The following is a 16110-nucleotide window of genomic DNA, read 5'->3' on the forward strand; positions in this document are numbered from 1 at the left end:
AGAGGCCAAATGGTTAGAGATAGCGATTTGGAACCTTCGGATGACCCTCCATAAGCCGGCTTCGTATCATTAACATGTTCTTCATTTTCTCTCCACCTGCCCTTTCTCCCCCAAATCCAACCTTTATATTGGGATTTCTTATTCGTGATTCCTATATTAAGGTTATGTTGTGACCTTGTGGAACGCATTTATCCCCAGAGCGTGATCTTCAACATATTACCCTTAAGGGCAACTCTTTGACGTGCAACTTGTAGTGGATGCTCAGAGATAAGGAGCATATAAAAGAAATCTCTGCAGGGAACTTCAGAGGTTCGCGCAGTGAAGTAATTCATCTCCGTTGATTGTCAGTTCGGAGTGTATGAACTTTTAGTATCAACACGCCATATCACTTAATATTGTGTTTGCCATCATCAGCAATAACATCGAATCACTTCACTGTGGATTGCGCGAGTTGTCAGAAACCTCTTCTTGTTGGGTATGAAAGATGCCGATGAATGCGAAAAGCACTCGACACGCTGAAAGTATTTTCCTGTACAAATACGCCAAACACTCGTTATACTCGGGGACTCGAAAAATTGCTTAACTGGCACAAGAGATGCTTCTCTCATTGTTACTGATGATGGCAAATGAAGGAGTCACTGATACATTACTTATGCATGAGATGAGAGTGAAATCAATGCCACACCATTTTTCACTCTCCCAGAAAACACATGGGAATATTCCCACACTTTTCCTTACGCGATGAAATCAAATATATAATATTGATTTCTCTCCAATTTCTCTGTATTGCATATAGTTGTTCATAAAAAATATTGCTTAATAGTAAAAAAGATATGATTATTGTACAAATTCCATTTTATTTCATTTAGAATAGGATTTCGAAATAAGCGAACAGACCACCACGAAAATCGATTTTTATCGTATATGATATTCCGTTTTATACGAATGTCAAAACGAATACATAGGGAGAAGTGGAGCTACTTTGAGCTGTGGGGCTACATTGTTTTATGATTTTTTTCTCCTATTTCTAAATGAAGCTAGGGCTTACAAAAATTTTATTTAGATCCACAATTGTTTGGTCTATCTAAACAATATCATTTTAAAACCCACACTGAGAGAAATCCTAAAAAGTTAAAATAACATTCCGGAAATGTTAATTTTACCCTGCATTATTGATCCGAAATCGGTGTAAATATTACCCTTTTTAGGTGTATTGGGGGTTAAAGTTACATTTTTCATGTTAATTTTACCCTTAAAAAGGTGTAAAATTAACAATAAAAAATGTTGATATATTTTTACACCTAAAAAGTGTTAAAGTTATGAGTTAAAAAAGGTAATCGCACCCTCTTTTTTTCTCAGTGCAGTTTCCTTTAAAATATGCGAAAAATCGTGTAACTGTAGCTCTACAGCTCAAAGTAACTTCACTCCTCCCCCCCCCCCCCCCCCCCCCTACAAAGTTTGGATCCGGTTTAAAGAGGTCTGATTTGTCCTCTGACAACATAATCTGACGTGAAGAATCTCAGCTAACTCTTAAGGAATTGTGATTTTTATGAGCTCAAAGAAGTCTCATAAAAACTCCTAACTTTATAAATATTTTGAACAACTTGTTACACAATAAACAACTTTGATTGTCGATTAAGGGCTAGACTGTATTCGTAACTACACTGGTCATAATAAGTAAAAAATAAGTTAATTAATATCTGTTCACTGTTTTTTCCAGTCTTCTGTTCCATATAAAATTCAAACCGTAAGAGATATCGACTTCCGGTTTTAGATGGCACCTTCTTAGACTACAATATCTCGAGACTTTTCTCCCCTCCTTCTTCAATTGTTGCCTATTCCTCTTAAATAGTCAAAAACGAGGTTTTACTATTTTTTCTCAAAATTAGCCCAAGTGTTTTTTTTTTTGAATTTCTGGTATGTTGCTGTTAGATAGTTCAGGTGAAAAATTTGTCCATTTTGATAAATTTTCAATTTAGAGATAGTCTCTGATGATCAAGAAAGATTTCCCAGAAAAGCTATGCAAGGTATGCAAGCCATCGTGAGGAGACCTCGAAATCGGGGCAGACCTAGGACAAAGTGGCTGAATCGAGTTTAGAAGATTCAGAATCTTGCTTTGGAGCGCCTTGAGATTAAACCCGAACATCTTCCTGAAGTGACGGAGGATCGGTAAGCGGTGGCTGCTAAACTGGATATCATGAACCCGCGACCCTAATAGGAAAAAGCGGTGCAAAATGGTGATGATGAAATGATTTTGCTTTTTGTTGCAAAATAATTGTTCTGCTTATTGTTGATTGTCAAATATAGGGGAAAGTGCCCATGCTTAATACCATTGGAAGCTTCGTAATGACTAAATTTTTCTTATGTTTCTTAATAAACGTAACTCCGCAATATATTTTAAAAACTAGTCACTTTCTCATAGTTTTTAAAATATGGTTCGGATGAGTCACACATATATTGTGAAACTTAGAAAATTTAATCATTACGAAGCTTCCAATGGTATCAAGCATGGGCACTTTCCCCTAAGCAAGCATCTTAAAATACTTTTTGTGCTGTGAACATAAGCTTGGCATTTCTGTGGGTGTGATTAAAAGCTAGTTCTACTCATCTTACTCACACCCTGTTTGCGGTATTAAAATCATTAATTTGCAAATGTATTAACAACAAAATAGCATCATAATATATGCAACGTCCACAGTCTAAACAGCCCGATAATATGTTGATAAAAGATTTGTATCAAAACCAGTTGTGCATTAATTGAACAACAACAAAGACTGACATACATTATTGGTGCAATGCAAAGGCGTACTGGAAATTATTTTCCCATGCTAGAGAATATGGAAAATGCCTACAATTTTGATCTTGTTTTGGACCTACCTACATATCATAATAGATTGAAATTTGAAGCGATGGTTAATTTCACACGAATTCCCACCGTATCTCTGTGATGTGGGTGTGATAAGAGCTTTATTCTGACCATAGAATATTTCATCTTCATCTGTACCCCCTAATTTTCAATCAATGCAAAATTTTAGGCTAAAACTTCATGTGGTTGAAAGGAAGGTTTTACTGTAAGGGAGAGGAGGATGGGGCAGTTTCACATATTTATGTGCACGACTTTAGAAAATTTTTTTTTGTGATAGTATATAACATCAAATAGAAAGCATATAAAATATCCCAATGTAAAACGGGGGAGTGCGTCATGAAAAAAATTTATTCTGTTTGAAACTTCTTCACTTTTCACTACACTTTTTGTATTTAAAAGAAATGCTACAATAATTCTTATGTCACTAAACATAAATAATATTTCCTGTCGCAATACTTGTTAAAATAATTGTCACATCCTTGTAAATAAAAATATTGAAAAGTTATGTGTAGCCTTATGGCCTTTACACATTATGTCAATATTGAAGCAAATTCTAAACACTTGTGTAGGAAAAACTCTTCAATATGAACATAAATTTATGCCCATATTGAGGAGTATTTCCTACATAAGCGGAGAATTTGCTGCAATATGGATATAAATTTCTTTAGTGTGTAGAAGCCATTAATTTTTAGGAAATATTGTATCCTTTAGGCGTGAGATAAAATTCAAATCGAAAAAACTACAAAAATTATAGTTTCTAATTTAATTAATATAACTCAGGGAAAACTCATCAACTTTTTCCAGAGCTTTCGGCTTGGTATCCAAACCATCATCAGGGTCAAGCCTTTCAAATGTTCCCTGAGATTCGTTCATTAATTGGGTCAGAATATTCATGGGGCAAACTTGGAAGAAGGTTCATATGCGATTAATTACGATTAGTGATTTGGGGTTTTCTCCCGTCTTTCCCAATAAGATCGGTTGCGTATTCGGAAGTATTTGCAAACTAAAGATTGGGAAATAAATATTATTATGATTTCCAAAATTTTCAAGGGAAACAACTTGTTGAGTTTTCAGAACCAGAAACATGACAGTTTTAGCCCATCCCTCCCAAAAGGGTAGGAAAAATTACAAAGGATGAAATTGTAAATACCTTGTTCAAAATGCCCCAACATCTCCTATTTCAATTCATTCTTCTTTTAATAAACCACCAAAACAGTATTTTTTTTTTTAGGAAAATTTAGCTCCTAAAACATAAAGTAATTTTGAAATTAAGGCACAATCACTCCACTTTACATAACATTACTTCTTACCCAAGAAGGGCCCAATATCAATTTCCTGGGGCGTTAAATTTAACCGACAATTGTTGAAATTATGGAGGGTTTCTGCAGTAAAATGTGAGCTTGAGACGGAAAATGTGCGTGGTGTAATTAAGAAATTGTTGCAATATATCCTTTTACGAGGCAACCAAATGTCACAGAAATGCGTGAGGAGGTCGCTTCTGGGGACACTAATCCTTTCACTTGGGTCTCGACGAAAGGTTAGATAAGTGCCATAAAATTAATTGTGAACCGAGTGTATGTTTGGGGGCTGGGAACAACACTTTCACTATGCCTGTGCTACTTGAATAGTTTTGTGTTGAGATCAAAAGATATGGCCCCGCTGGAGACGATGGGAATAGTTTTGTAGAGGTTTTGCGGATGAGATTCCAGGGACCAAAGTGATGCCTCATGGTAAAATTGAGCAATTTGTTCTGACCCCAGTGTGATTAATCACCCCTCCGGAGTGTCTCTCTGTAGAGCCTCCCAAACACTTTCAGTCTCTTCGGTCGGTGGTTATATACAACCATTGGTCCTAAATTGCAAGAGAACCAAAGAGTATCCCAAGTAAACATTCCTTCTTCCATGATAATGACTTATATCCTGGGGCTTGTACAGAAGTATCAAATGTCTTAAGTCGGAACTCTAGCCCCTGTATGAAGACGCAAAGGATGAGATTACGTAGAATAGCAAAAGGATTACGCGGAGTTGAGACACAGGGGGAGAGGGTGAAAAGGCAATTGATTCGTAAATGGGTAGATTTTGGGGATGCTATAATTGGAGTTAAAGAGACAGAGCTCCATTAAATTAAAAATCAATAAAATAAGACTAGATCTGCTTATCGTAAGTGAGATTCTCAATTTGAAACAAATTCGTAAATTTGATTTAGAGCAGAAGTCCAGGAGTGTTTGGAATAGATATTGAATTAAATTTATTTAAATATCGGATATTTCGATGGACTGTCTAAAATAATTTACGGATATAATGCAAATCTCCTCTGTAATTTTGCCGGAAAATTCAGGAACTGAATTATTTGACATGATTTGTTTGTGTACTTGTTTGAAAGTGAATAGTTAAATTCAAAAATTATATACAAGTTAAATTTTGAAAATATATCAATTAACATGAACTATTTTAGGTGATAATTTGGAATTTGAAAAACTAGTTCCCAAATTATTTGCTGCAAATTTTTAATTTTTGTTTACTGTTCTCTATAATAACTCTTCTTTAATTGAAGTAATTCTCATATTCTTATTTCTTAAATTATTTTTAATATTGCCAAGTTGAATGAATAAAAAAAAAAACGAAATAATCTGAGAATACTTTCAAAAGACTTTAGAATATTGGGATAAAGTAGATAATTTTGTTTGCTATTCTATAGAATTAAAAGTTGTTTTTGCCTATTTTTAACTCAGTACAACAAGAATCAGCGGTTTTTGATGACAGAAACAAACATTATTTCTCCGTTGGCTCCATTCTAAAAGAAAAACTCCTCTTTCTCATGTTCATTCAAATAAGCTGTATATAGTGGGGAAGTGCTTTCTTAACAACAAACGGAAAATCTTCCTCACCCCTTTTCATTTGTCGGGCGGAAAATGTTTATGTGACACAATGGAAGCCACAGAGCGTGGTCAAATGAAAAATTTTTCTCTTTCCTCACAACAAAAGGAAATCTTCCCAAGAGTCTGGTGAGGAAAATGTGAAATAAATATGCAGATTAAAATAAGAAGAGAGGTTAGGGTTAGTAATCATCTTTAATATGACAATCACCCACACTTGAAAGTCCTCGAGCAGTTTTTGGCCCACCAAATGGTATTTTCTAGGCTGAGGCAAAGACAGCTCTATTCTTCGACAGAAGAACCATCAAGTGGAAAACATTGGAAAATTGGAAAAGTTTTCTTACAAAAGTTAAATTAGGCTTGATGAGATTTTTTTCTTCACACGGATGAACAGCTATACCATATGCTTTTGTGCATTTTTTCTCTGCAATTAACTAACTCTTAATAATAGAGTACAGAATTTGTTTCAAATTGATACCAAAAAAAAATCTCTGAAATTTAATTTTCAGCAGATTCAGATTAATTTAACATACAGAAATCGAGTGAGGCAGTTTCAGGCAGGCATTACAAACGGAAATATAAAATTTTAGACTGATTAATAATTTTAATAGGGTAAGTGTGTCAAATTCCGGCTAGCTTGCAATTCCGGCCACCTTTTTTGTTCCTCGAATTTCCATAAACTTTTAGATTTTACGTATTCTAGAGATTATACAATGCAAAAGAATAGCAAAAAATGGAGCTTCGACAAACGAGATGACGTGAAAAAGATATTGGAAGAATTCCCGAAGTGCAAGGAACTGTGAGAATGAAGGTGGCCGAAATAGGGCACCAAAGCTATGTCTATATTTTTATTCATTTTAAAATGTATTAAGAATGATTTTAGAGTAAATAAAGACGGTAAACTTTTTACAAGGTTCCAAGCAACACTCTTTCAGAAGGAAGAATAAAAAAATCAATTTATATTTAAAATATTACATTTCAAACTTGAGACTTTAACGCTTTAGTTGTCTAAAACTGTCCCACCCTTGCCAAATCTTGTACACATGAAGTTCCCGGTTTTAAATTTCTCCATTTTGAAACGTAGAAACAGATACTAAATTTCAGCGGATTAATTAGAAATACTTGGTTTAAAATTTAGCAGGTCAGGGAAGTTCAATCCTAATTAGTAAAGTAATTCCTGCGAATGAATTAAACGTTATTTTTGAATGAATGATGTTATTAAGAAAGACTTCAAATAATGAAAAATCATACTAATTATGGCCAACATCAGTTCCTGTATCGTATAACCTCCGAAATCACAAGAAAATTGGTAATATCGTCGGATCAAGAAAATATTGCGAATTTTATTTTTATTAAGCCATTAATCTGGCTTCTTGAACTAAACAAACCTACCGTAAGTGCGAGTGACTTTGACACCCTCCTGTTCGTAGGCTTAAGGATGGTCTTTATCGATCCGAATTACCATGTCTGATCTGTGAGAACCATTCTTAAACACTGTAGAAAAATTGCCGTGTAGATAATAGATGTATTTTCGGAGAGGGAAACTCCGTCCGGATGCGGCAACACTGTTTGTGGAGTTTTCAACCCAGGATCAAAAACTACCTCTTCTTCAGAGCTTTCGACACGCTCCGTGTCTTCCTCAGTGATCGAGTGTTGTCAGAGATCTGTGGGTTTCGTTGGGTAGGGGACGTTTTGCATTGGTGGGAAGGTTCTAGGATGTTCACAAAAGATCTCAACGGATGCACCTGACACTCTTTGGTCATTCGGGGAAAACTGAGTTGTCCCCGAATGACCAAAGAGTGTCAGGTGCATCCGTTGAGATCTTTTGTGAACATCCTAGAACCTTCCCACCAATGCAAAACGTCCCCTACCCAACGAAACCCACAGATCTCTGACAACACTCGATCACTGAGGAAGACACGGAGCGTGTCGAAAGCTCTGAAGAAGAGGTAGTTTTTGATCCTGGGTTGAAAACTCCACAAACAGTGTTGCCGCATCTGGACGGAGTTTCCCTCTCCGAAAATACATCCATTCTTAAACATTAGAATTAAAGAAAAGCTTAGGAACAGGAGGGTGTCAAAGTCACCCTCAGGGAACAAAGTTATTCGCACGTACGTAAAATCTTTCTATAGACAATGTTGGAAAACTTAGAGATTAGACTATCCAGCATTATAAAACTCGTAGCAGAGAGCCACACGACGGCAAGTTTGTGGTAGTAGGACTGATGAGCCTAGAGGAGTTGGAGGGAGAAAGCTCGTCTTGGCGAAGACTCTTCTAAGCTAACGGTATCAATCGCTGTTCAGCTGGGGTGGTAACTCTGAGGGGTGCTATAACGGCTAACTTCACCGATATATCACCGATGATAGATGGAGTGGAGACTGCCCGATAGACTCCCGAAGATACATACGAATCGGTTCCTCAGTCGGCCTTCAACCGTGAAGTTGAATTCGTATTCGTAGCTCCCCGGGCTAAAGCAATGGGAGGTTTACTCCGGGAGGCTGGCGATGAAGGGCACTCCAGCATATTCCGGTGTGGGTCAGTAGCATTGCTACAAGTTTGTGTTTAGGGAAAGATTTTCTTTATATAACTACATTCCAATTTCGAGTCCGCGTGCATCCCAGGAATCAAATTAGTTTAACCCTTTAAGGACGATAAGGTCAAAAATTGAGGGTCAGGAAAAATCACTTTTCTGGATTTTTAGAGCAAACAACTTTTTAGAAGGCCGTGAGAAAAATTTCATTTTTGGGTCACCGGTGACACAATCGTCCTTAAAGGGTTAAACTATATTTGTGACGAAGACACTAATTTATTATACCTTCGTATTAATTTCACGCCAGTCTCTAATTTTTATTTCTTCTATAAAAAATAATTTGAAAAAATAAATTGAAAAATATGGATCTTAGTTAGGAATTAGCACATAAATGGGGCGTGACCAAAAATGTAAGGGCGGGGCATACTCGAGAAGTGAAATACAATTTTGGCAAAAAACAAATATTAGAAAAAAATTATTAAGAAGTAAAATAAGCTTTATTTTTATCATTCTGTAAGCGTATTATGTATGAAGTTGACGTCTATTTATCAACATCTTGAAACTTGAGCAAAATACTATTGTCAAAGGGATAAATTGGACGAATTTGTCAACGAAAATTTGTCTTTAGGTGACTTGTGCACTCTTTCCATCTCACTAATGATATTCTCAGGGCTTTTTTGTCATCAACCACAGAATCTCGGGATGATGGATTGAGAAGAACAATTGCCGTGAATATGGAGGTTTAGAGAAGGTGCTGATGGGGTTGAAAAGGTGAAATGGTAGGTGTCAGGATCTAGGATGGGCTTTTGCTCAAGCAATGGAGACTTTCATGGGGAAAGGGGTGAGAGGAGATTTCGCAAATTAATCATTTTGTGTACATTGCATTTATAATGCACATGGAACACATATTAAAATCTATATGAGCTAGAGAAGTTTATATAAGAAGACACCATCAATCATTCTCTCTGTTTTGCCCAAAAAACCACCGTCGTGTAGTTGTTCCTGGCTCAACCCTCGAGTGTCTGGCAAAATGCAAATTATATCCAAAGTTGACTCTCTCTCTCCCAGCGAAAGATATGTACGAAAGGCCGTTTTTTCCCCATCCACATACCCCATTCCCCATCGTCATTTTCCTGGAGATTAAAATTCATCTCATGTCAAGTTGAAAGCGATAAGAACAACATTTACAGTAGTTGTAACCAACTTTGAAGCCACAATTGCTTTCGATATGAGCAAAAGAGGAGAATCTCTACCAAAGTCTTTCACACTAATATGACTATGTGCAACACAAACTTTCTCAAATGGTGTTTTGCTGGTTAAAATCTAAAACTAATTACTTTATTTCTCTCTTTCTCACATGCACATCCACTATGTTTTTGGGAGGCCAAAAGCATCGCCTCTGTAATGGGTTACACTTTCCATCGAAAACCAAATTTGCCCAGTTTACATCTCTCACTATGCTAGTGAGTCGATTTTAAAAAAAAAGCTCTAAACGAAACGACTGCACAAAATACAGGCTTTATAAAAAAAATGGTTGTATGAGTTATACTGATATTAACTATGCAAAAACTTCAGCTAATAATTCTATCCAGGCACTCGAAAGATTTATTAAGTTTATGATCGAAATTCAATTTTAACTTGACTATTTCAATAATTAAAGTTGAAGCTATTCTTTAATTTTTTTACCAAGTAGAGCATAAGTGCTTAATCGTAAACAAGAGAATTTAATAATCTTCACTATTTCCCAAATTAATTTCTTTTTAAGGTGTTTTTTTTATTTTTCATATGTGAATCAAAATGCAGGAAAAGATTTATGTATAGATTTGAACTTTGAGTACAAGAAAACCGGAGGTAGCTAAAATCCAAAATTCCAAAAGTCCAAAATCCCGAATGTTCAAAATTTTGAAGAGGATGAAATTATATGGAGGATAATGTACAGAATAATTTCCAAAGAAAAAAATCCCTTTACCTCCAGCAAACGCGGGTGTAATCGTGGGAGTAGCTATGATACTTTTAAAAATTCGGGATTTTGGCTTTCGAGATTTTGGCTTTTAGGATTTTGGCGTTTCTGGATTTCGGCTTTCGGGATTTTGGCTTTCGGGATTTTGGCTTTTGGGATTTTGACCGGGATCCGGTCTACACCGATTGGAAATGGTTGCTAGAATTACAGAAAAGCTAACGTACAACTGGGGAGCAATTTCCTCCCTGGATGCTCAGATCACACAAGTATTGTTATAAAAATATCTTCAAAATATCAAGAAGTTTGAACGCTTCTTTTTCTTAAAAAACATGTAAAAAAAGTTTTTGGTCTCGTCATTCAGAGAACCCTATTCAAATTAGTATCAATAACCGTTAAAATAAGCTTCGTATTTTTTAACCTTTTCCTAAAATATTTTTGAATTCTTGAGCAATGTTGATTTATTCTAGAAGAGTTGAATAAGTTCAAGTGTCTCTTAGTCCATTTTCCGAAGTTCTTGAATTTCTAAACAAGCAGCAATTGAAGTAAGTTAAAAAACAGATGAATCCTTTGCCTTTTAATTACAATATTTACTGAAAATCTCAAAATTTCGCCTGTTTAGGAATTCAGTTGAGATCTGCAGCTTAGATCAGCTTAGATCTAAATCCCAAAATAATTAGGATACTTTGTCAAATCTATTAAGATAATATTTATTGTAATTTATTATTAAGCCAGATAATTGTTTGGAAAATTTTGATTTTTAAAATTAAATTAATAGAAAGAAACAAAAATTTAAAATTTGAATTTAAATTATCTTCTTTGGAGATAAAACTCCCTGAATGGATTAAAAGCCAGCGTCACTAGAGGATAAATCACGGCAATTTGTCAGAAAATCATCCTCCAGCGAGATGTTGGATGACGTGAAATAATTGTGGGGCTGTTAAATATTTACCTTTGAGGCCTCTTGTTTTGATTAATGCTCCCACTGTGCCATTTTACCTTGATGTCATTTAACTTTCACTAATTCCATCTCTGTTTTTCCTTTCTTTGCAGGTGAGTGTCAAGTGCCCAAAAAAAAAGTATAAATCGCGAGTTGTGCCGCTGCAAAATTTTGCAGAAAGTTGGTGAGGTGGTTTGGTGTACAAAGGGAAAAGTCGACAAAAGAAAATTTGACCAAATGTTGGCCTTTCATAACGAGCATATATCAAGTAAGTATTGGGATAGGAAAATGTAGAGTGATATTGACTACGACTCTTCACTAACTCCAATCTCAATCTTTAAGCAATAAAATAGAGTTCGAAGTGGACCAACATCTGCTTTCTAGAATGATCAAAATACTATAGCACAGGATGTACAATGATTTTTGATTTCTTTTTTGGGTTCTTTGGGGTGGAAGGGGGGGAGGTTTTTCTAATGGCTAAGGACCTCCCTTAGAACATGAGCACAATCTTTTTCTTCATCCTCTTGGGTGCTTCATGAACCTTGAAGGCGACTAAGCTGTTATATTTTGACACTGTATGCTGGTAGACTTTTCAAGCTGTGCTCGCCACCGACCCACCGACATTTTTCTTATGAAATATGACACAATAATATAAACCGCCATCAGCAGCAGTTTTCCCATTTTATTTCCCTCTCCTTACCGCACTTTTCCTTATAACAATGTGGGAAGTTTCCATTTCCTCTTGGTCCCTTATATATAATATCTACATATGTACATATATAGGAAGCCTTTTCGTTAACTCTATACTTCTTAGGGGCAATATTACTTTAAATTGACTGAATTTTTAACGATAATTTTATAGCTTTTCTAGAGAACACAGTAATTGACTGTAAATCTTAAATACAAACATGTCCATTAATTAGAAAAAAATGATTTTTTTGCTTGTTTGATTTATAATTTAATTCGTGAGCAGTAGAGCAATGTTTTTTTAATTTTTTCAGACAATTGCTCAAATAATGTCGTCGAATATTAGGCTACTAAACTAAATTCTCATTGTCTTTATTAATTGGCCCCCAAAAATTCTGCTGTTGTGTTCTTGCCACAATCAAGTGGGAGAAAATTTATACGTCAGCCAAGAAATTAGGAAAACTTATCAACTAGTTTTTCGCCTTGTGTTTCTTTTTCCGCAAAGAACACTCTCATCCAGTAGCTGATGTGGTAAATTTGCTCAATTGTCTTTGATATGAAACAGACATCCTTTTTATTCTAATTCAATTATTTTTTATATAAAATTTCAAAAAGAGTAGTGTATAGTTTGCACATGTAGTTCGAAAATTATTTTGCTTATTACCGGATGAGTGATAAGTCCTAAATTAATCATCTTTTTACATGTGATTCTTACATTGTAAATGACGTTTGTGGCCAATTTTGAATGATTTTTGTTAGTAAATAATTAATCTTAATTTGCTTTTATAAGTACTAGTCTGTAAGCTCAGAATCGTCCATGGTTTACCTGTCCCACGATGACATCTTTTTCCTCCTCTTGCGCCAAGTAACCGCCTCTGTCGCCAGAAAAAAAACCTCCCCGCCCGTCTGACACAATGAAAGTGGACCCAGCGCTAAGAATTTAATTATTAACACCCAGCTATTGGCATTGTTTTAAGCCTTAACGCTAAGATTTTAATAATAAGTCTTCTATAAGAACTGAATTTTCGGCAAATGATATTGTCAAATAGGGTAAAATGGTATAAGTTGAACAGTGGTATAAGTTGGACAATGGTACAATTTGGACAGTCTTTTTGTCTTGATAAATTTAGTACTTCATTTTTATTTGTATATTTTTAATGCTTTAGTTTTATAATTTAGTTCCTTGTACTTATAAACAAATTTTGTACTGTATTTATCAAGAAAAAACCCATGTCCAACTTGTACCGGCGAATTGTCCAACTTGTAACACTAATTCCAAATTATATCACTTTAGCCTACACCTCCTATTTTTAATTCCAAATATTGTACAAACGATAGAAGTAACGATCAATGTAATATGTTTTGTTAAATTTTTGAAAGCGGTTGAAGACTTTCGGAATGCAAAAAATACCTACGAAAAACGAACAAAAATACGTCTTTTAGGATTGCAATTTCTTTAATTGTGTCACAGTACACTATTCTCTACACATATTCCAATATCGTATAATTCGTATATTATTAAAAATAAAAAAACCGTAAATTTTATTAAAATTCCTGAAAATCTTTGCATCAATTTGGAAATACTGTAAAGTCTTTCAAATTCGAACGCTTGGAGTGCTTGAAAGGTATTTTCGACATTTCTCACCTCTCTATACGAATGATTTTTTTTTAAACTAACGGAATGAATGTAAGAGATTAACCCTTTAAAAGCGATTGGATTACGCGTGCCCCATGGAGAAAATAATTTTTTCTGACTACCTAAAGTAATTTCTCTCTAATATTCGTGTAGTTGTAGAAATCAGGATATTTTTTGCAAAACTCGAACTATTTGCTATGTAGCAAATCTTTGAGCTCTAAAAGTGACGAATTTTCAAACTACCGCATTGATGAATGATTTTTATTACTTTTTTTTTACAAGTATTTCTAATTTTTTAAGCAAAAACCTCTTGGCACTAGAAAATACAATAACTATAGATAATATTTTTCATAAAAATGTGAATAAATCGGTACGTCTACGGGCTTCATAAGTTTGGTCACATTTCTCCTTGAGTGGATTCAATCCGTGTCTTCGTGTCTCCGTGTGCTTAGTTTGCCGTGTCTCCGTGTGCCTAGAGCTTATCCTTAGATTTGTGGCTGCCACGCATTCCTCGTGTTCCACATGAGCTGGTCTTGAACTTACGTTTTTTTTTGTATTTCTTTTGTACAGAGGACAGATTGTCCTATTAATCATTAATAAATTGAATTGAATTGAATTAAAATCATTCCCTAATATTGTCAAAGAAATTATTGAAATTTTTGGGCTATTTTTGCTCTTATCGTCCATAGATGCTAAAAATACACCGAATTTTACTCTTTTGAACTTTCCAAGGTTAGATGTGGGACATTTCACAAATTTTGTTTATCGGTTTTATTTTTATTGTTGTGTTTCAGTCAGCAAAAAGTGTTTCGTCCCTAAAGGGTTAAGTAAGAGTGTAATTAACATAAAAGGCACTTAGCTGAGGTTCTTTGTAACCTTAGGTTTTGTGATCCGAGGTGAAATCCGACCACGTCAGATCGGGCCCAAATTTTGAATATACACGTTTTGACACACATAAATCACGAATATTATGTGCTAAAAATCAATTTTCGTGAAAGACTCGCCGGTCCCGTCCGTCTCGACCGTCGTATAACCACTTCTGGAGAAAGAACGTAAAGAGATATCGATAAGCGGTTTTCGACAAAGATTATATATTACTCCCTCCATTCCGAAATAAGTCGTACGTTTGGGAAAAATTCTCGTTCCGTAATAAGTCATACGTTTGGGAAAAATTGGGATTAAGGGAAAGTTTGTTGGTAAATGTTTTGTGTATCAACAATTATTTCTGGTAAAGAGCTATTGCTAATGTCCAGTACTAAAATTGGGGTCCAGTCTTGATGGTATGTTGAGGAACGAATGTGTTAAAAATGTCTTTTTTGGCGTTTTATTTTCAATCTAAAATAGGTGCAGAATGGTGAGAGATACAGACTTGGGACCTTCGGGGGACCCCCCATAAGTTGACCCTGGGACCATTAATATGTCTTTTATATTGCCCCCACCCCTCTTCTTCCCTTCCAAAATCATGTTTTTTGGGATTGCTCGAAAACATGTCGTGTGATTTCATTTTTTTCAATTCTGGATATGTTTTAGAGAAACATATAAATTGTCCCAGGGTTAACTTATGGGGGTCCGCTGAAGGTCCCAAGACCCTATCTCTCACCATTTTGCATCCAGACATTCGAACATGTAAAAAATGATGTTCTTTTTATTGCTCATTCTTCAAAATTTGAGCAATAAAAAATGTCATATCGGTAATAACTGTTGAATTCTACTTCTGCATACTAAAAGTTTAGAAAAAATTCTAGCCTGTAATGTTAATCACAGTCCATCTTTTAGTAATTAACTCGGAGCTCTTTGAAAAAGACGCGAAAAATGGACAACTTCAACATATCGATTACTCAACTTACCATCGTGATAGAATCCCCATATTATCCCTGAACATGGAGGATAGTTCATACACAAGATATTTGCAAATAACAAAACCATTCTCTGAAACCTTAATCCCTAATTTTTCGCCAAACGTACGACTTATTTCGGAACGGAGGGAGTATAATATATAACACTTCTAAACCACGAATATGATATGCGTTAAAAGTCGATTTTTCGGAGACGGCCGTCCTGTCCGTCTCGTCCGGAGTACAAACGCTTCTGGAGTAAAGGCAAAGATAAATGTCGATAGGTGGCTAGAAGTAGGTGATGTAAGATCCGCCTCTCCTCCTCCGCCATTTTGGAACACCCACAAATTTTTTTTCAATAATTCAGTCCCTATGGCATGGATCGGTCTCAAATTTTAGTATGTTGTATCTCGGCATTTTATGATTTGATTAACAGCTTTTTTTTATTATTCGAAAACTATTTTAGGTTAAAATTGGAGATTCGCTGGCCACTGCGCATTAGAGAAATTTATGTCAATGTTGGGACAAATTGTTTACGCTTGTAATTAGAAAAACTGTTAGATATGGACATAAATTTCTCTAGTGTGTAGAGGCCATAAGTGTATAAAATCTATAGTGATGATTCTACTCTATGCGTTTTTATATGATCATCAGTTTTTGTCCTTTGACAATAATTTTCTGTGTATACAACAATGTACACACTAGAGAACCGCAGCAAAACATTATATACAATAAAAGTGGGATGCAATGAAAAGCTCTAGACTAGAGTAATTGAGTTTATGGT

The 16110-nt window shown here is 35.2% G+C and overlaps 1 protein-coding gene across 12 annotated transcripts in view; it reads left to right on the forward strand.

Annotated features, from left to right (window-relative positions):
• Nucleotides 1–16110, forward strand: part of LOC129801532 (CUGBP Elav-like family member 4) — a 966051-nt gene that overhangs the window by 114084 nt on the left and 835857 nt on the right. For all 12 annotated transcript variants that reach the window (XM_055846701.1, XM_055846702.1, XM_055846703.1 and 9 more), the window contains exon 2: nt 11282–11436. In XM_055846701.1, the coding sequence (XP_055702676.1) occupies nt 11406–11436 (31 nt within the window). In that variant the 5' untranslated portion in view covers nt 11282–11405. The remainder of the gene's footprint in view (nt 1–11281; nt 11437–16110) is intronic.

The sequence above is a fragment of the Phlebotomus papatasi genome, chromosome 2, assembly GCF_024763615.1.
Source record: "Phlebotomus papatasi isolate M1 chromosome 2, Ppap_2.1, whole genome shotgun sequence".
In the NCBI taxonomy this organism is placed as follows: Eukaryota; Metazoa; Arthropoda; class Insecta; order Diptera; family Psychodidae; genus Phlebotomus; species Phlebotomus papatasi.